This window comes from Pleurodeles waltl, chromosome 5 (genome assembly GCF_031143425.1).
Source record: "Pleurodeles waltl isolate 20211129_DDA chromosome 5, aPleWal1.hap1.20221129, whole genome shotgun sequence".
Classification (NCBI taxonomy): Eukaryota; Metazoa; Chordata; class Amphibia; order Caudata; family Salamandridae; genus Pleurodeles; species Pleurodeles waltl.
In genome coordinates this window covers 384,793,399-384,815,762 of record NC_090444.1, presented here as the reverse complement: position 1 = coordinate 384,815,762, position 22,364 = coordinate 384,793,399, and the positions used below count along the sequence as shown (strand labels likewise).

Sequence of the window (22,364 nt, the reverse complement as noted above, 5' to 3'; positions counted from 1 at the left end):
CCAGGGTCAGAATGACCGCCATAGTCTTGCCCCTTCCAGTACCACCCATACATTATAAAGGAAAGCTCCCATTAGGTGACACTGGGGTCGGGCCTGCTGTACAGCCTGGTGCCACTGACTTTATAAGAATTCCGATAATTAGTGGGAAGAGTGTAATACAAGCCAATTCAAAAATTTATGTCACACTTGGCAACCCTGAGGATCTTCCTTCTCATACGTGATGGGCACTGCGTGGCCAGTCCTTTGAAGTAACAGCTGATAGGCAGAGGCCACAAAAGTGTGAATGAAGTGTGATCATAAACAAAATGCCAATCCATTGTTGAATGCACTACAGCTAAAAGAGGCAGAGTGTATTTCATATTACAGCCCTGAAATGCCCCTGATAAAGAATTACATTCACTAGTATTTTCCAGATCACAGTGCCTATATGATGTAAATTTTGCTTTGATGCTATTTGTGGATCAAATTCTACAGATGAAAGGCTTAAATACATTGAGTACAATAAGAGTGTGCCCTGCAGCTCAGGCTACCAGGAAAAAAAATCCAGTCTAAAATCTGATGCAGTTTTATAAGTGTACTTGGGAAAATATTCTCTTTATTGTCAATTCCCATATCTGTATTCTGTGAAACCACACATGGGTTCTGCACACTTTTTTGTAATTAGAGTGGCAGTTCCAGTTATCAACATTTATCACCAAAAACATACATTTAAGCAGAGGACCTGTTCAGTGGGTCGAAGCCATTCCAGAGGTCAAAACATAAGGTGCTGTATTAGATACAGTGAGCACTGCAACTGCTAATTTAAGATATGGTCTTTGAAACAGTTTTGGGCTGACTGGTATGAAACTAGTTAAACGGCGGTAACAGTGCAATTTTACCACCCTATACATAGGCCATGAGTCAGGACCCCAAATTTAGGCCATTGGCCCCCTCGTGGGGATGGATTCTAACATGATTTTTTTGCAAGTGTGGATTTCGAGAGATGGAATATATGTGATAGCAAGTCATCACTCTTTGCCTTTTGTTTGATAATATTGGATTAGCAACAATAGCCAAAAAAATAATAGTTTTCATATTTTTGATAAATAGCATACACATTCATTATATTATGTGGAAAAATAAATCTAATTCCACCATTTTGGTTTAATTCAATATAATTTAAAACATATTATGATTATTAATGGTAATAATAACAATATAGTCCCTAAAATAATAACGATAAAACTTAATTGTATTCCTCATATATTGATATAGATTAGATGCATAATTTTCACTTACAATTTCAAATAATAATAGTTGTCACTTCCTATATAGGCAGTGTATGTCATGAGTGAACATAAACACAATTTTATCATCCACATTCGTTATTATCATCTTCTTCTGAGAAGGTGTCATCATTCTCTGTGTCTGATTTTCAAAGGCGGGAAGTCTGAACATGTCAGTGCACTTGAGGTCATTTTGACATCAGACACATGTTGGCCGTTTGCAGTTCCTAGTGCAGTTTCAAGCTAATAGATCTAACACATCCTGAGGGTTGCTGACTGCCCCTCCATCCAGTCCACTACCAGTTGCTCTGCTCCCTCGTGTGTTTTCCAATTTCCACCTTCTCCCAATTGGACTAGGTGTCTGTGAATCATTCAGAAGACATCTCTTGCTTATAGTAGTTTGATAATTCACACTTTCAGCATGTTTCTTCAGACAGTCCCTGCAAGGTGGAAGTTGATGACTGTCTATCTCACCCTTATTTGCACAGAATAGGTGATACCTCAAGTCATTTACATGATGAACTAACATTTTTGTTGCATACAGCAAGCACGAGAATTGCTCCAATTTGTCTTAGTTCTTCACAGAGATCCCATTCATCTCCGAGCTGCGAAAATATTTATTGTGTATGTCTTTTGGCAGACAGGATTTTTGATGCATTTACTTCTCTTTTTGCCGCAAATGCACTTACTGTGTCACAGTCTGTAAACGTATAAAGACCTATCATAGTTCGATAAACATTTTCACCAAGAGTTGAAGCTAATTTCCCAATGTCAAGGGCTAGAATGCATATTTTAGTACCACCTTTCAGAATCAATCTAGCTATGATTCTGTCATGGAATCCCAAACACATAATAAACTCATCTGTGTCATCTGAGCTTATCATTACTGCCACATAACCCTCATTAGCAGTGTGATCTTCGTGTGTACTGTTGAGATCGGACACTTGGTGGCTCCCTTCAGCTGTGATTTTGTAGCATTTATCTTCACAGTTCGCAAACAGTGTTTTATTCTCAAGTTCTACAAAATACTCTGTTTTCCTCCATTTGTTAACAAGAAATGTGATGAAAGTTGTTTTATTTCTTACATGACTAAGGAACTTCCTCCACTGGCTGACAATGTAGGAAGGTGAGATTCTCTGTAACTGGTGCATGAGGTCTTCCACCACTTATTGTGCTTTCGCTGTTCTTAATACATGCTACATTGAGCATATCTAACACAACATTGATTCTTTGACTCCTATTTCCTTCCCTCAAAGCCATGGATAAGACAGACATAGCCACATAACCAAAGTTTGATTTTTGAGAATGCTGGTGGAGAATAAGGTTGAAATCCCAGGGCAGCGCTGCTTGCTTGCAGCTCTGCCCTGGCAAATTAGGATCTCTGCCACTGGGATCCAAGATCCTGGAGGAGCTGGTGGTTCCCTGGCAGTCTGACCACCAAGGTTTTAATGTGGCTGTTATAAGACTGCCACACTCGTAATGAAGGCCAATGTCTTGAGATGCCTTTTTGGCCGTGGAGAGACTAATGAGATCATGTGGCCCAACAAATAGGTGTATCCAGCTTCGAACCAGACTAACAGCTCTCGTAACAGTATCTTCATCTTTTTCAATTTGTGATTTATGTAGATCTGCACCAGTAAGATCTGATCTGTTGTTACAGTCCATTCCTTTATCTAACCCAAAAAGGAGCTTCTGTGTTCACCCATCACATAATATCTTTTCACAACACCTGCCTTGAGGTTGAACCTTGTCATACCACCCAGAGTCTGTGTGCCTTTGTTGACTGTTACCTTTATCACTTGATCAACTGGAATTCATCCAAACAGATTAGCATCTGACAGTTGAACTGAAAAGCATCTGTCGATAAAGTTGTGGTGTATCTCTGGATGTTTTACTGCAAGTAATGTAATTTCGGCATAGTATACAGGAAGATATCTAGCGTAGTTCATCCTACCAAATGCAAAACACCATGGGATCATAGAGTGTATGCCGGTAAGATGTAAATGCCAATTTCCTTCTCGAGCAGCACGCAGCAGAGCCAGCAAGACATCTGTAACAAAATACACATACAACAACCAAATTACAGAGAGATCTCCATTGTCATGACGAAGATATTCCAGGAACACTTCCTAAAACTGTTTTACTTCAGCAAAGGCAGCATTCTGCAAAAGGTCATCTAGTCTCTATTGCAATAGGTATTTTGCAAAGTTATTAACATCCTCATTGGAGGAATAGACTACCTGAATGTTTTCTTTGGAGTTCTTCTCCTCCCAGGGTATAAATTCCAACTAAGCCAGTCTCAACATAGCTTCATACATGCACTTCTGTACTGCACAATTATACATACAACCTTCTAGTACTGATGACATTGATCCTTCTGCTATCATGTTTGCTTCAATGCAAAGGTCGCCAAGGCCAACATCTTGAAAGCGTTTTCAAAGATTGGACAGGAAATTGCAAATGGTGTGAAAGGTGCCCACTCGAAGAATGATTCTGTTGTACTTTGCTTTTTGCTTCCACACAATCTCAGTTGCTTTTGCGTAGAGGGCTTGATCCATGACCTCTCCAATTTTTGCCAAATTCAGTGATTCCCTTCTCAGCTCTGACTCTTTCAAAATTTCAGAAACAGTTGTCAACTCAGTTGCAGGGGCAGTAATGCTGGGCAAGTAGACAATGGATTCCTGTGATACATAACTACTAACTAGGTCTCCCGTACTTATGTTAAATCCTGTTCAACTTGGTATTATCTGTGCAAGGCTCTCTTCTTGTCTTGTAACAATCCAGATTATGTTCTTATTTTGTGCAAGCTTCAGTTGGGCAACACATTCTGGCATGACTTCGGTACTTGTCATCAATGGCTGAGGCCTAACTTGTTCACCTGAAACATATATGAACAATTCTTCAGTACTTATGGTGGTCAGTGTTCTTTGCTTTTGTTTCTCAGTGCATTGAAAGGGAGTATTGCAAGGTTGTGGTCCACACAACTTGGACTGCACAGCTGTACTGTTGACTTGATGAGTTGTCCCCTTACCAGTAAGAGGCTGTTGCAGCCTATCAATGTTATCCTATGCTAAGTTAGTGAAGACATGAGGCGGAATGTTGGCTGGAAGAACATTTAAGAGTGGAGCAAGTTTCTGAAGACACAAGGCGGTATCATTTTCTTACAGTTGTGAGAATGAAATCCCATGACCAAGTCTGTTTAGAGGGCGAATGATTTCAACGTTGCCTGTCAGCGTTTTCATGGCGTATGGGAGCAACAATTAGTTGAGGAGTTTCGGCTGGCTATTTGTGACTGCATATATAATGTCCTGATTGGATGATTGCATAAGTGAGGCAACCCTTTTGGACTGCTCTGTGTTTTCTGGATCTCCAGTCAGAGGTCCTAGTAGAAACCGTTTAAGGTAATCAGGCATGTAAATGAATCTTCATCAACTTCTGATTGATGCTATAGCCATGGTGTTGATGTCAAGTTTGTTTTAGTCATTGTTCTTATGTATGACGATGTTTGATCAATGATCTTGTTCATGTCTGTTGCCTTAAACTTTAAAACTGATAATTCTCTTTTCAAACACTGGTTTTCTCTTACAACGTCCAGTAGCTTGACACTATCAGGTTGGACCAATAATTTTCATTGGTTGCTTAGGGATATGTTGAGGCTGTCACCAAACTAGGAGTCCAAACTTCTAATATGCTTCTTGGTGGATTTGTCTATTCCCTGTATTCCTCTGCATGTCTTGAGGGGTTCAAGCCTTTTAGAGAGAGTTGTCACATGTATTACCTCTTTGTTAGGAATAATCACAGTTCTAATGTATCAAACTAGTTCATCATATGCGTCATCTCTCATATTTTTTGTAATGAACATCGGTTTGAATGCTAGATGATTGATCTTCCTCCTTTGCTTTAACCCTTGCATAGTTCCTATAACAAGATGCCCTGATTATGGGCTTCTGCAGCCAATATGTCCCTTCTACAAACTGCTAAGATCTTTAAATTACAATTGATGGTTGCACACTCGCAAAGCCTTTGGTCAACTCTAAGCTCCATGGCCCTGGTTAATTTCTCACATCTGATGTTCACTAATAGCATTTAATCTTTCCACAAAATATACATTCTTCAGCGTACATATTTGACTTTAATGATGTTCTTCTGTTTAAGTGTTTACTCGTGCACTCACTCGTTCCAACATCATCACTGATACTTGCTTCAGCTTTTCGCTTAATGGTCGGTAGATCTCTCTTCATAGTAAACAGGCACCTGCACTTCCTGTGGTACAATACTGGGGGAACTGTGTTGCTTTTCAAATTACTTGCAATGTCTAACAATGGAATGTGATTCCTTACTTGAGCTTCCTCTATCAAAGTTTTCTGTGATGAGTAGTCCTGCGGGCTTTACAGCATAACTCCATGTTGGACATTTGACCATAAATGAATTATACACTGCGAAACAGATGTGCTTGTTTCAGTCTCCTTCATGATGCTGTACAGTCATTCACCACCAGCTCTGGAAAAAGTAATTAATTAACAAATGTATACATTTTATTTGGTGTACTTGATATAATCATAATTACTATTATAATTATTATCGATTTATATAATTAAATTTACTGTAACTGTATTTTTAATAATATAATTCACAATAATAAAAATTATTTAAAAAATCCATGTACATCAAAATATCTTGGGAGTGGAGTGGTAACTCACAAAAGGCAAAGAGTTATGACTTGCTATCAAATATTTTTTCCATCTCTAGGCATCCATAGCTTGCCAATAAATCATATTAGAACCCATCCCCTACCAAGTACTACCAATAACATGGTTGGCTCAAGGCCTAACAGTGGTGTAATGGTTGCTTGATACATAAACTTTAAAGGCATGTGCTGCTTTTATATGGAAGTGTAGCAGCATTTGTTGACTTATCTATGGTAAACAACAGAACACAATAAACCATACAGAACAACACAACAACAGATTTAACACATAATAGGGAACAATACAACAAAAACAAAAAATTCTGCAGCACAAATAGCACAAACATTCTTATCAAACATTGCCACCTTCAGAAACCTTTTTTGATAACGCATTTTTAAAAGGTGTTTGAACTTACGACAAACAAGTACTAAGTACATGAAATGGTGCAAGCTAAAAAAAATTGAATCCACCCAATATGTCCAGAGCAAATAAAATAAAGGGTACAACAGAGCAAATAGATGAAGTTTTTTTACATGGCAGATAGAAAATAACCTACCTCCTGGGGGATGTTATCACTGAGGAAACAGAACCAGGATAGTTTGTTAGATCTGGCATGGTACCTGTGTTTTTTTCATTTGTGGACACTAAAAATCACCTACCTTGACTGTGCTGTCACCGGTAGACCTATCTATGCCTTACAAAATAACCTCATTCATGAGTAGGATCATGATAATCTGGCCACCGATGCTTATTGTGTAGCAATTATTACCTTAGTGCCCATTCAGGTTATGTGGTCAAGTTTGTATCCTGTCTCTTTTCTCTACAAACACACAGGAAATAGATCTAAAGAAAGGGTTATCACATTGCAAAGCCTCAGTGCCACTGCACTTGGGCTGTCAAAACTGACAGTTTTGAACTGACATAATCAGATCACTGTTCGCTTACTTTCAGTTCTGTGCCCTGGATAGGCTTTACTTGCACCCTACAGAGTGGTAGGTGTTGCTTATTGGTTCTTGTAGCTTGTCATGATTCAGTCTACACCATTTAGGTTCATTCAGCCCTGAGAAAGGTATGGCTACTGACTATAAACTCCAGAGCATTGTTTGACTATAAAATCAAGACGAAAATATCTGGAGTACAAAAATAGTAAGATTTTAAATATTGAGGGCAGATATATCATTTTGATTCAGAAATATTGGTGTTTATAACTGATTAATAAACTGTAGTGCTATATATTATTGTTCTAATGTTTTAGATTTTGTTTATTTTAATTTTAAATTAATAAAGATGTATATGTTCAATTTTTTTTTTTTTAAATATATGTTTCTATATATATGTTATATTTTTAGGATTATGAGGTTATTTGGGGTTTTGGGTGGGTAGTATTTTAAATCTACATTAAATAATTAATATTATATATTTTTTAATGCATTATAAATATTTTATTGTGTATTATTTTCTTTATTCATTTACCTATTTTATCATTATTTTATAGTTGTGGGCATTATTGGCATATTGTGTGTATGATATTTTATAAGACAGTTAAGATTTTTTACTAAATAATATTTTTTACATTTTCTTGATTTAAATTCATATTTAATATAACAAACAAGTATCATTGTAAATAAAGATGTAAAACGTTTTAGGGTTATTTCATTTTTATTTTATGTAACATCAAAATGTTTATTACTAAGGGAATTATGTGAGTGCTTTATTATTATTTGGAAGATTAATTAGTATGAGTAATGTGGGGTCTTAGTGAAATTGTATTTTTTAATTATATATGGATTTAAATTATTCTCTAAAATTCAGAGTTCAGAATTATTTCATTCTTTTCTTTATATTTTATTTTAATCTTAAAGTTTAATAAATTAAGTAATATACTTGCACTATTATAACAGTTTTAAAAAAAGGTAATACATATCAGAATATTGCTTTTTTTTCCTAATTGATGTAATGCTTACAGTATTTAATATTTAAAAATGCAAATTTCTGGATTGTTGTTCGTGTGTGAAATATTTTTAACAATTAGAAAAGTAATGTTAAAACCATTGTGTTTGGAGTTGTAATATTAATGTTGACTTCCTCACTTATATGTACTTTCCCCAAGGTTTGTTGTACTGGACCTAGAATTCCAAATCTGCCCCCCACCCAGTATACGCACTGATTCATGCAGATGTTTTTCAATGGCTATGTTAAAGCATGTACCGCCATGAAAATGCTGGTGGAAAACGGGTGCAGGGGGCTCCGGGGGAAGGGGGAGAGCCTGCACTGTCCATGCACTTGGGCATGGGCATTGCAGGGGCCTACTTGGCCAGCACCATCGCGACAGTGTGATAGTGCTGGGGCACCCTGCAGGCTTCAGCTTTGCCATGGGCTCTATTACGAGCAAGAGACAATGCTGTAGGCTTAGGTTTCTGCCCGCTGACCTAGCAGGAAACTCTTATTAGCTCCGTTGGGGAGGTCACCACGTAGGCAGCGGCCACCCTCAGTTTGGCAGATGGAGTTTTCCGTCTGCCAAACTCAACATCAAAATGGAGAATCCTTTTGTCAAGAGAGAATTAGATATGCATCAAATGTTGGGATTTCTCCAAACCTATGCATGTGTTGTGAGTACAATGGGGAGGTTTACTAAATCAGTTACAAGTCAGCTTTGTTTGCCAGAGCCATATACTTGAGCATGCTGCATTTTTGCAATACACAAGTTACTCATGGTTGGTGACATGTTCATGGCAAAGTCTATGTATTTGCCAAAACTGATATTTTCTCATGCGCATAGTCATGTTATGCATGTCACTTTTCTAAACATTTCTAAACTTTTATTAATAAAGCACAAAACAATGTACTTAATTTTAAGCTTCTGGTAACAAGAAGGGGCTACAAAGAAACAGAAAATGCCTTCAAAAAGCTCTTGTTTTGTAACTCAAGATACACACCATGACTATTAAAACTTTCTTTTCATCTTTTTCAAGGATGTTATTCAAGCCATTAAAGAAACAGCATTTGTTACCTCTCAGTATCCAGTCATTTTATCATTCGAGAACCACTGCAGGTACAGAGAATCTTTATTTCACATTTTTCTACTTAGTTAAAATTTGCTTTATGGATGTTATAAATTTTTAAAAACACATGATATCTATCGGAGTAAACTTTCTTATTTAAAGACTTACAGAAATAAGTGTATCGATCAGAAAATATGAGGACTAGTGCAGTAGCTTCTAAAGTGAACAAAGTCAGTGCACTGATGAGAGCAGACCTTGATAATTGAGGAGATCATTGAGTCTGTTTTACAAAGATAAATTTGGCCATAAATATGGGGTTACAACAGAATTTACACTCTTCATATCTGCACAGTCCAAAAAAAGATTCCTGGTGGGTCTACATGAATTCATGAGTGAAATCCTACCCATTTCCACTCTGGAAATGGACTGTGATTTAGTGCAGCAAAGCACTTGAGCATCTCTGCTTTCAGAGTGGGAATGGGCATGGATCACTCCCATATTTCCTGAGAGTGTAGTGGAAGGGCTTTGTCAATGGTAAAAACACTTACCAAAAAGTGTTTGTTTACATAAGGGAGATCCATTCCCCTTTGCAGAATTCTTTGCAATGGAGATCTTCATACAGGGTAATAGAAGCCCATGGAATATTTGGATGACATTCCAGGAAGTAAACATGGAAAACTGCACCTGGCAATGCCTCCAGGTTTATGTCTGGGAATTCCAAAAAGTGCAACAAGCCTAATTCACATACTGCATCTTGAAGTACGTAAACTAGCTCTCAATTTTTCACACTGAGAATGCACCTCACAAACCTACAGATGGAAATGTAGGTAAACTTTTTTGTATTAAATGAGACAGGAATCAGGAGGAGTAGTCGGAAAATGTGGAATAATTACAACAAATTAGGTGGGATTAAGGGGAAATTAGGAATGTCTTTACAGGGGAACATGCTAATTTAAGACACACTCTCATGAAAGGGTAAGACAATTGCAATTCACAAAATACACTTTAAAATTTACTGCAGCCCAAATAGCCCCAAAAGAGGCTTCAGTGTACTTGAGCCCCAAACTGGAGTAAGTCAAGCACTATGCATGGGCAACAACTAGTACTGCAAGACACATTCATAGAAAAATTAGAGGCAGGGAATAAAATGTATATGCCATAGGAATTAATGCTAGATTATTTAATGAATACATGATATGTTAAAGTATTTAGTGAGTAAAAATTAGTCATACTTGTATTTTAGAAACATATTTTATATTTCACATCCTTTAACAAAATTAATTAAACATTTTAACTTATCTTTAAAAAATATAAACATTTTGACAATGAATTAAAATTATAACCTTTTTCCTAGTTTATTACAAATTAAATAAAAGTGTTAGGGAGGGTAGTTAGTTTTATTTTTACGTTAATGTTTACAAATGTATATTTATAATTGAAATTAATATATTTAAAACATTTTAAATTGTAAAGTAAATATAATTTGATGAAGTAACATGTAACTTTTATTCCATTAATTATAGTAATATTAATTATCTTACATTTATTTACATTCATATTTTGCATTGAAACCATTGTATTTAATTTTTTTTAAAACAAAAAACAACAATGTTCCCTTTATTTTCCTATCCCCACGACTGTGGTGAAGAGGTTCAAAAACAGCCAGAAAGTTACTAATAGCTGCTTTGTGGTTGTAAAATAGTGAGTAGATCTACTCAGGTAATTTTAGCTTTGTTAATTAGGGCTTAAATCTCCGCAGACACATATATGTAAGTGTATGGATGCAGAATTTATAGTTCTTTCATGAAGATGGCCAATTGTTTTATTCTAAGCAAGCAAACTGCTGAAACAGCTATCAAACAATAGGCGTCATTGTTTTGCTTCCTCTGGATTCTCAAAGAAACCACTTGTAGATCACATTTTTCAAAGCTATGTATCAGTGTTTTCCTTCTAAGTGTCTGCATTAAATATGATGTAACCACTTACTTACGTATGCATACTATCCCTTCTGGGGTATAGGCCGTCAACCAGGACTGTTCAGCCATCTTTGTCTTGGGCTTTTCTTTCAATCTGACTCCAGGTGTAGCCCATCTCCTTGCAGTCAGCTTTGAGGCTTCAACGCCAGGTGTTTTATGACCTTCCGCTTTTCCTTTTCCCTTGAGGGTTCTAGGTCAGGGCTTGCCTGGTGGTGTTTGATGGAGGCTTGACCTATCCAGCCGAGCATCTTTTCTTGATTTCTTCATGGGCAAGGAGTTGGGAAGTATTCTGTTAAAGATCATTTTTGCTGATTGTGTTTGGCCAGTGGATTTGGAGGTTTTTCCTCAGACAAGTGATAATAAAGGTTTGGTCTTTGCCGGTGATGGTCACTGTTCTCCTCCAGGTTTCTCCTCAATAGAGAAGAACCAGTTTTAAGTTGATGTTAAAAAGCCTGATCTTGTTTGGCTGTGTTTGGTCCTTGGGGCTCCAGATTTTCTTTAGCTGAATGAAGGTGGCCTTAGCTTTGCAGATTCATGCCTTGACGTCAGCTTCCTTGCTGCCCTGCTTGTTTATGACGTTGCCCAGCTGGGTGAAGGCCTCAACTTCTTCCAGTGCATCTCTTGCAAGTTTGCAGTGTTAGCCTTCAGGATCTTTGTTTTTCTCTTTTGGATGTTGTGCTGATGGTACTGGAACATTGTTGGTCTTCTCTTGCATTTGCTGAAGAGTATGGGAGAGTAGGGCCACGTCGTCTGCAAAGTCCAGATTGTCAAGTTGCATCCAAGGTGTCCACAGGTTCCCACTTCTTCTGTGTGCTGTGGATGTCTTCATTATACAGTCAATGGCCAGCAGGAAGAGAAGATGAGAGCAAACAATACTGGCAGGCTCTGATCCTCAATTGAAAGGCTTACATGAGTTGTTCTTCATGGACTTTCTTCCAGATCATTCCCTCGTAAGAGTCCCTGATGATCCATACAAGTTTATCTGGCACATCATAGTGGCAAAGGTTTTGCTTAAGAGTCGATGAAGTGGACATAAAGGGGTGAGTTCCATTCCATCGACTGCTCAGTGATGATGCACAGTGTTGCAATCTAGTCTGTGCAGGATCTATCTTTGTAGAAGCCAGTTTGCTCGTCTTGCAACTGAGGGTCGCCTTGTTCCTTCATTTTGTGTAGGATGACTGTGTTGAACACTTTGCCTGGGATTAACAAAAGAGTTACCCCTCTTTAGCTTTTGCAGTTACTCAGGTCAACTTTCTTCAAGATCTTGATGAGAAATCTCTCCTTCCAGTCCATTGGTACCTAGCCCACTTCCCAGATCCTTCCAAACATGAAGTAGGGCATGGCTACTGCTGTTTCTATGTCTGCCTTCAGTGCCTCCACAGGAATATTGTTAGGTGCTGCTGCCTTCCCATTTCTCAGATGTTTGATGGCTTTCAATAGTTCTTCCTTCGTTAGTCATCTGCAGTCAATTGACAAATCTTGTCAGCTAGCTATATGTCTGGTGTAGACTGCAGCACAGACTGGTTTAGCAGTTCATCAAAGGGCTCCATCCAGCTTTGTTGTTGGCTTATTTTTACCCATGATTATCTTCCCAGCTTTGTCTTTAACCTGTCTTTCTGGCTTGCTACTGACGCAGTTTCCTCACTATGTCATAGAGTTCTTTCAAGTTTCCATGGCTTGCTGCTTCCTGGCCTTCTGTGGCAAGACCATTGACGATTCTTCGCCTCTCTGCTCTTAATCTGCTCTTTTCTTCCTTGCTGTTTTCACTGTATTCGCTTTTTCCGTTCTTGTTCGGTTGGTGTTGACTGCAGCTTTCTTTTCCTTTCTCTATTCAGATTTTGCAGAGTCTGAGTGGAAATCCATATTTTTATGCTTTATGTTTTTTGTGACTCAGTACTTCCTGGCAGGTTGATGTCACTGTTTCTTTGATCTCCCACTGACCTTCTCCTGGCTCTCTGTCATTCTGTGTTTTTTGCTGGACTGGTGAGAATTCACTCAATTTATGTGCATCTTTGAAGAGGGTGATGTTAGTACAATCCATCCTTTCTTCATCTTTAGCTTCAGCATGCCCATGACAAGGTGATGGTGTGACTCCACCACGCTTCTCTCATCACTTTCGCATCCAGCAGGAATCTCAAGAACTTCTTAGCAAAGCAGACACAATCAATCTGATTCCCTGTTGAATGGTCTTGTAACACCCACGTTGTCTTGTGTATTCTTTTGTGTGGGAGGACACTTCTGCCTATCACTAGACTGTACAGAACGTTGAGATCTGCAAGCCTTCCACCATTCATGTCACCAAGGCCATGGTTGCCCATGACTTCTTTGTACCTAGTGTTGTCACTTCCAGTCTCGGCATTGAAGTTCCACAACACTACTGTGATGTCTCTCTCAGGGCATTTCTCCAGAATGGACTGGAGTATGTTGTAAAACTGTTTTCTCCTCTTCTATGCTGTAATTTGTAGGTGCATTGTACTAGCTAACATTCATGTTGATCCTCTTTCAGAGCTCTGTTGGCTGCTGGTGATAGCATCAGTGCTACTCCCTGTGTTTGAGGGGTGTTCTCTTCACCATGTCCAGAATACATCAGCATTCTTCCCAGAGGCAGTCTTTTCTGTCCAGACTGTGTCTATCTGATATTGGGGATGCCAAGCAGGGCAAGGTTGTAGTTTTTCATCTCCACTGCCAATTGGGCTGTCTTTCCTGCCTTGTGCATGGACGTCATGTTCTATGTCCGGGCTTGGGATCAGCGGTTGTGGAATTTGATTGTAAACATCAAACAAATAACTAAAAACATGAGGTCGCAATATGAGAAATAATTACCTCCATTAAGTGGTGAATGCCTAGGTAATGATCCAGGCCAATTCCCCTTCTTTTTTGCTGCCCATTCTATTTGTCCCTTTTGAACAAGCATAGCAAATGTCTTTTTGGAAGACAATAAACTGCTGGGAGCTTATACTTCCCTATATGCTAGAGGGGCTAAGTTAAAATGTACTTCTTATCAGGGACTATAATTCAATTAGAAACACATTACCTTTGCTCTCAAGAGCTACAAAACATAAATATGTAACTCAAGTATGATTACAGATTTGAGTGAACCAGAACAAATGTAGCTTCCTGTTTTAATATATCTTGCACTGTAACCGTCATACCTGCCATATCGGAAAGTGCATAGGCTTCCCACACTAATACTACTGACTTACAAGAAGTGTTAATTTAAACTTTAGACAGGTCTCAGTGACATAATGCCCTCTTAATGTCAGGGCAGGCCCCCAGTAGTGGGGACTGCACTAAAAAACAATGGCTACGCCAATACAGATAAATCAAGTTACTCCTATGCAAGAGAAAATAGTCCCATGTAAAATTTCAGAGGTTCAAATCCTAAAAACAGGAGAAACACAGAAAGTAGATGGATTTCCTCACAAGCGTTTGCATACCTTCTTGATATCTCATACCCATCCATCTTGGTTTCTTACTTCAAGACAGTATCCAATCACAAGACTGAATCAGGATTTAATTGCCTGGAAAGGTATTGTAGGTGGGCTGAGTGTTTTTATAACTCAAAACACTATCTATTGTATACGTTAAAGTGTGAAGTAGGTGTTTCTTGTTTCCCAAAAAGCACTACATTTTGGAGCTAGTAATGGCAAGATAACTGATGTATAACATTTCCAAAGCAGCTTTTAACAAAAGAAAGATGTAAAGAGGATTATTATAAATTGTATAGTTAGATTTTCAGACTAATGTAAACCTCATGACAAAAAACTTCTGAAAATAATTATTCAATACAGAGTTCCAGTCAGGACACAGATCGTTGCTGGAGTGCATAGAGAGGTCACAGGTGTTAACAGTAAGTTACTAAATACACTCATTATTTTTTAGGGAATTGCAGGGAAATGTGTTTCCAGTCAGAGACTTCCCTATCTGTCGATCGCATAACTATGTGGGTGTTCTGTCCCCAATCAACTGAGACATCATTTGAAGTGTCACAATAAATGTACAGTCGTATACGTGCCTGTTTAAACACACACACACGACAGATTCAGTGCAAAATACGGTTAAGCCCAGGCCACTGTCCAACTGGGAATGCCTGGAGTTGTGTTGCTATCACAGTACAGTAATACAGTGCAGTTTTTTTTCAGAAACAAATAAGGTAAAGGGAGGGTCACTGGAATTATGTGATTTTGCAGCTCGGGTGTTTTCCGAATAACTATGGATTTGCCACATAATCTGTATAATCTGATGTATAATCTGCCGATTTCAGCAAAATAAAATTTTGTTTCTTGCTCCTACTGATCAAAAGTTACGAAAAACACAGCCATATGTGTTGCCACGCACTGAAAGGCCCTTTGCAAAGGTTGACTGACACCTTTCCGGTGCTTATTTCTATACTAGGGTGTCAGAATTGTATTAATGAGGTGAAACATTTGCGTAGAATGTCTTAACGTGTAAAAATGCCAAAATAATGAGGTAAACTCAAAACGTGCTGCAATATGCTGCATATGTCTTTTCTAGTTGCATAATTTAGTCAACCTTTCCGCATCATTTGGTCGTCGGCTGCCGCATAGTTCCAGTCGCCCTGGATAAAGATAAGCCGTCATATGTTATTCCCCATTGCAAGGAGTAAAACTCTTAATTGAGCTCATAACCAGATCAGATACCATGCAGCAATGCAGGGCAGAGTCTGTGCCTGATTTTCCTGAGTGGCTCACGATGAGGCTGTTCTCCTTTCTTTATATTCCTGCCTGTTTCCAGGGTGGAAATGTCAACACAAAATGTTTAGGAATACCCACAAAGCCCTAAATTTGGGAAAGTGTCAAGCATTTGTCATGACCATTTGCCCTTCCTGACACTGCTCCTATTTTGCACTCACACAAAAGCTAAAACTGCCTACATGGTCAATACGTGTAGATTTTCATCAGCATGAAATTGCGATTACAATAATTTTTCAAATCAGCACTTGGGATTTCTGTCAACAAAGTGGAACCGAGAAGCTACCAAAGGCAGCTCCTGGCTGTTGTTACAGTTTTATTTCCAAGGAGCTTAGGGCCATATGTAGCAAAGGGTTTTACCCATTCTATGTCTATGGGAAAATCTGTTCGTACATATGGCCCTTATTAGTTTTCTAGAAGCAGGTTTGTGCCGTGGTTGTTAACCTTTAAACTATTTATTTCCAGCAAATATCAACAGTATAAGATGTCAAAGTATTGTGAAGACATATTTGGAGATCTTCTGCTGAAGCAGCCTCTGGAAGGATACCCAGTATGTATTATGAACAAAGTTGTGCTTGATTTCCTGTTGAAAGTTATTGCATGCTCCTGCCAAGAAAGTGTCTGCAGACTTCGCTGTCTAGCTTAAGTGCAAAGCGCTGTTTACCGGAGTCCGGGGGATAATGCACTGCTTTGTGACGCTACTGCCCCCTCCTGGCGCCTTTAGCCATGCACAAGCTTCGACAAAACAAATGTTCGCTTACTGGTAGCCGTGAACTTATGTCCTTGAAAACATGTAATTATCACTAGTCCTTCAATTTTGCCTCCTTCATTTGAAACTTCGTGTAGATTGTTCAGTTTTATTAATAGTTATGGCAGCTACTCTTGGTTTTCATTCCACGAATGTTTGCATTATTTATTCGTATTAGGAACAATGGATATCATTAACAAACCATTAACGTGTGTTTTGCGAAATTATTCACGTCACAAGGGATTCAATACTGAACTTTAAAAACAATGCACTTAAATCAATGCTGTGACGGGCAGTTACTAATTTGAAGACATAACGCAAAACATGTAATCCAACTGTCACAAAAATATGTGAAATGAATATGAATAACTCGAATATTCTATACGAAACTTCAAGTGATTTACTGAAAAATGGGGCCCGTGTTACTTTTTCAAACATTCAAATGGCCGCCATAATGAAGGGGCCGATTGCAGTAAAAGGGCAAACCCACCACATTTGTATTTTTTCTGGATTTCACAAGAACCATGTCTAGGAATGAATAGCCTAATTCGTTATTTCGTTTCTTAGTTATGCCCATTTATACCACAAATTTACAACCTGTATAAAAGGACTACAAACCAAATGCACCAAATAGCTATCAAATTGAACTGTCATACTTCAGTTACGCCCTTTTTAAACAATCACAATCAACCAGAGGCAGTTATTCTAATTCTTAATGTTGCGCACGTCTACCAAAGAAATACATCAATTGGGATAGAGAGACCAACCGCTGCTCGTTCATTGTGTGTAAAAGGCCGCTTTATTGGAACAGGTGCCCCTAAACCTACCCCACCTGGCCTTTGCCTTACAAAACTAAAACCTCACTAGACATCAAATCACCTGTCCCCGCCCCTCCCCCCTTACTCTCGTCCTGTCTTTCCTTCCTCTTGTCTCCTTTACTTTCTCCCGTCCTACCCGCTTCTTTGAACCTGTCCACTAATGAGCAGTCTCCTGCCTGTCCTTGTCTAATTAATGCTCCTTCCCGTCCTAATACCTGAATTGCCCTGCCAACTCCGTCCTCCCCCCGAGCTTTTAATAGCTGCCCTGCAGCTGTCCCCGCCACGGCACGCACCTATCCAAAGCGATACCTAAACCTATCCCAAAAGGAACACCTGCTCCAAGAAAAACGAAACTATCAAAGGGAGGGAGGGTGGGGAAAGAAACTCCGAGCCCACAGACAGCGTCTTGGCCACCAGGTCACCTTTCCCAAAATGGTGCCTGAGGCCACAAAATGTCCGGCTAAATACCTTAGCCCACCCACCTTAATTGGCACCCCGGATGCCCAACCACGTCGCGGGTCATGCCACCCATCCCAAAAACCCCGGGGGGGAACTCCTCGTTCCTCCTCTTCCCCCCGAGGCCCCATTGGGATAGAGAGACCAACCGCGACTCGTTCATTGTGCGTAAAAGGCCGCTTTATTGGAACAGGTGCCCCTAAACCTACCCCACCTGGCCTTTGCCTTACAAAACTAAAACCTCACTAGACATCAAATCACCTGTCCCCGCCCCTCCCCCTCCCCTACCCCGATCACTCCCCCCCTTACTCTCGTCCTGTCTTTCCTTCCTCTTGTCTCCTTTACTTTCACCCGTCCTACCTGCTTCTTTGAACCTGTCCGCTAATGAGCAGTCTCCTGCCTGTCCTTGTCTAATAAATGCTCCTTCCCGTCCTAATACCTGAATTGCCCTGCCAACTCCGTCCTCCCCCGAGCTTTTAATAGCTGCCCTGCAGCTGTCCCTGCCACCAGAAAAAGGCCCTGACTTTTTCTGCCCCCCCCAGGGCTCCCGTAGCAACACTTTCACCTGTTCCCTCAAGTGCAACAGGTATAGCTCCATCCCTACGAAAGACAAGTGCACCCCGTCGTCTCTAAAAAACTCAACATCCTCGAACCTTAAATCCCCATGTTCTAAAAAGGTTATTCCGTGCCCCAAGCAAAACCCTTTCATCTCCTTATTGAGTTTACGCCTAGCCCTCTCAATAGCCCCCGGCTTCCTGGCACCTCTCCACGCCCGACGCGGAACAAAGGCCGTAAACATAACGTGGCAACCCTTCCACTGATCAAGCAAAACCTGTAAGTCCCTCTTCATTAGTTTCATTAGACTCAAACCTGTCGTTCTCACTAGGTCATTCTCCCCCAAATGAATGCACAGTAAATCTGGACAATGTCCCCTCCCCAATGTGCTCTGGAGGCGAGGCAAAAGCTCATTCCACTTCATCTCCCCTTTCCCGATCCACTAACCCGGTAACGCGCTGAATCCAGCCCCAGGTTATTCCCTAGGGCAGTCCGTCGAGCCTGTCGCTGAGCCCATTTAACAAACGAGTGACCGATCACCCAAATTGTAAGGTATTCCGCTGCTGGCCCCAGGACCACACCTGAAAAAGAAAAAAGACATGAAAACCACAACTCATCTCCCCTGCACACCCCTTACAAATTCCCTCCCCGCACGTACCGCCTAAAGCAATCAGATCTCCAACTCCCCAGGGCCATCAGCTCCTCAGTACCCCAGCCTTTGTTCCCTGCTTCTGTAGCCACCCCAATCCTGAAAGAGTGCGTCCCAAAACTCGCAGCATTTAACCCGATTTTTGCCACCCCTTTCCGCAAAACTGCAAGAAGCTGTGCCGCGGATACCCTCCGACCGTCCGCATGACGGAAAACCTGTCCGCTCGTAGACGTAAAGACCGCCCGCAATTGCTCCCCCCAGAACACGGGGCAAATGGACCTGACCGGATAACGCCTAAGGATTACTGTGGCCCCCACACCTTTTTGATCTGTCTTGGATCGCCGAACCGTTAGCGCCAACCCATCCAACCCCAGTTGTACCTCTCCCGATAGAATACCCGACTGCCCCGACAATCCCAGCCACTCCAACACCCAAAAAGCCCCAAAAAACAGCCACAACATCAACGTCCTGAAAAGAAGAGTCTCATGTCCATCCAACGATTTCTCCCAGCCTTGGAGGATCCTAATACCCAATTCCCATGCAGATGGAGGGTAACCCCATAGGAGCTTTCCCATAAACCGCAAAGCCGACAACTTACCCGAAATCGTGACTCTGGACTGCCCTTTCCCAATCAAATCCATAATAAACTGTACCACATCCTCCACGACCTCCTCCTGCCTCCCCCGTCACCGAGCCCCGGATCCCAGGAACTCTTCCCATGCTTTCGCATATGCCCGCCGTGTAGACGGCGCCAAAGAGTTCATAACCAATCGAAGCATTCGGAATCGCCTACTCTCCACAGCTCCCCCGGCATGTGAATTCTTCTCAGCGCCACGCCCGTGGTTAATCCATGGAACCGCTCCCACTGAGAACGAGACAAAACATCGGCGATGTCATTTTTCACACCCGGCACGTGCCTCGCTCTAAAATGTATATCGTTACGCAAGCATTGGAGGACAAATACGTGCAGCAACTGCAATACCCCGGCCTCCCGCGCAGACTGACGATTACCCATCTGCACCACTGCCAAGTTATCTACCCGAAAAAGCAACCACGAGTGCCGAAGCTCCGCGCCTCACAGGCAAACCGCTATTATCAGCGGGAAAAATTCCCAAAACGCGATGCTGCGACCCCCATGCTTCCAGTGCCCCGGCCATTCTTCCGCGCACCAATGCCCCCCCAGTACAGACCGAACCCAGACGACCCTGCTGCATCGGAAAAAAGCTGAACATCCCTTTCATAGTCACGCCACACCTTCAGGAGAATGCCATTAAACGAGTCCAAAAACTTGACCCACATGCGCAAGTCTTCACACACCCCCACCTTCAACCGCATATGATGGTGTGGGAGCGCGTGCCCCGACAACGCCAGCGAAAGTCGTCTGCAAAAAGTCCTTCCCGCTCGCACCACTCTACACGCAAAATTCAGGTGACCCAATAGCACCTGTAGGTCCCGCACCGTGACCTTTCGCCTGCTCAACATTCCGGAAATACGATTGAACATATCCGCTTTTTTATCGGCCGGCAACCTGGCTATACCTGCCACCGTATCCAGCTCGATCCCCAAAAAGGACAGCGCCATACTTGGCCCCACTGTCTTCTAGGGAGCCAGGGGCACACCCAGGTCTCCCATGATGTCTACGAACCAGCTCAGCACCACCGCACAGCGTGGGCTGTCCGCCGGCGCCGCGAAGAAAAAGTCATCCAAATAGTGTGTTACCCATTGGTGACCCGTAATTCTCGCGAAAATCCACTGCAGAGCCGAACTAAAACACTCAAACAGCACACAAGAGCAGGAGCACCCCATAGGCAATGCTTTGTCCACATACCAGCTCCCTTGAAACTGTATGCCCAACAGCTCAAAGTCATCCGGGTGAACCGGAAGAAGCCGAAATGCCAACTTAATGTCGGTCTTTGCCATCAAGGCCCCAGGGCCCAACTGTTTCACCATATCCACTGCGACGTCCACCGACGCATAAGACACCTTTGTGAAATCCTCCGGAATGAAATCGTTGACTGACACACCTTCCGGCCAAGACAAGTGATGAATCAACCGAAACTGCCCGTGTTCTTTTTTAGGAACCACGCCAATGGGCGACACAATAAGGTTTTCGAGAGGCCAGGACGAAAAAGGACCCGCCATGCGACCCTCGCGTACCTCCTTCCGTAATTTTCCTTGTACCAAGTCTTCCTTCCCACGTACGGAACGCAAGTTCTCCGCCCACCGTCGCACTCGAGGACCCTGATACTCCAACCGAAAACCGCCGCGAAAGCCCCGCACCAATAACTCCGCGTCTTCCGGTCTATCGTAACCCGCCAAACACACTTAATACGTATTCCCCTTTCCAAATTTTTTCTTTTGTCGCTGACATCAAATGTGCACCTAGCGGCTTCGCCGTGCCCATGTAGGGCAACTTTACCCGCTTGGACGCCGGCTCCCCTTCCTTTTCCTCCTGCGCTCCCTTCCCCGCACCTTTTTCCTCCGAACCGTCCGTTGTTTGACGCGTACCCGGCGCTCGCCCCTCCTTAGCCGCTTCCCCACTGGCGCCGCTGTCGGTTGCCACCCCCGTGTCCTGCACATACACCCCTTTTACTAAGCGCACCAACTCCTCCCTCGCTTCCGACGCCACAGATACCATCGAACAGGACAACGCCTTACCTGGAGATAGCAGCGGGGGCCGCTCCTGAACCTTCCGCGCCTCTCCTCCGACTCTTTCCCCGTGCCTGCCCTGCCTTGGAACTGCCTGCTTCACCTGAAATGACTTACGGACAGGGTTAGAAGCCCCCCGCCCTTTCGGCTCCCACCACTCAGCCTCACTATCGCTATTGCCCAACTCCCCTTCTTCCAAACTCACCTCCGACTCCACTTCATCCCTCGCAACCACGCCCCCGCCAACACGCTAACCATATTCACCACACCGGGCACAACCTATATACTCTCCTCTGCTCTTCGACCGCCTCCTGGACGGGCCCGGACGTTGCTCCTCCCAGGCCGGGGCGTCAGGGGTGCCAAACCCACACCTCCACACAGCCCAGAAGAAGCGTCCGCAGCCCCCTGCCGTCTTCCCCACCGTCCTGGTGATGACATCCGGCTAGCCGCCCCAGGGCCCGCCTTCGCTTCTTCCCAGGGTGACCGAGCCGCGCCCAGCTCGCCTGGATCGTCTTCTTCATAATCCAAAGGCCCTTCCAAAAAAGGTCTGGTGTGCCAGGAGCAGAAAAAACCTCCCCTTGTCCCCGCGCCACGAAACCCTCCTCTTCGCCCGAAACGTCGGCCTCCAAGCTAATCTCCTCATCCCTCAAAGAGGTTCTTGCCTTACAGGACCCATAAACCCTCCTGGGGGCCCCCAGTGACCGATCCGCTAAAGGGCCCTCACCCTCAGACTACCCGCCCGCAGCGTCACCTCCGTCCTCATCACTACTGCTCCACGGGAGCATAGTTGGCCACTTCTCCGAAATTGGGAGCTTGGGGTCCCTGCTGTCACCAATCCTTGATGGC

At 42.3% G+C, this 22,364-nt stretch overlaps 1 protein-coding gene across 5 annotated transcripts in view; it reads left to right on the top strand.

The window, feature by feature from the left end:
* Nucleotides 1-22,364, top strand: part of PLCB4 (phospholipase C beta 4) — a 985,968-nt gene that overhangs the window by 638,077 nt on the left and 325,527 nt on the right. For all 5 annotated transcript variants that reach the window (XM_069234144.1, XM_069234142.1, XM_069234140.1 and 2 more), the window contains 2 exons: nt 8,926-9,005; nt 16,109-16,193. In XM_069234144.1, the coding sequence (XP_069090245.1) occupies nt 8,926-9,005; nt 16,109-16,193 (165 nt within the window). The remainder of the gene's footprint in view (nt 1-8,925; nt 9,006-16,108; nt 16,194-22,364) is intronic.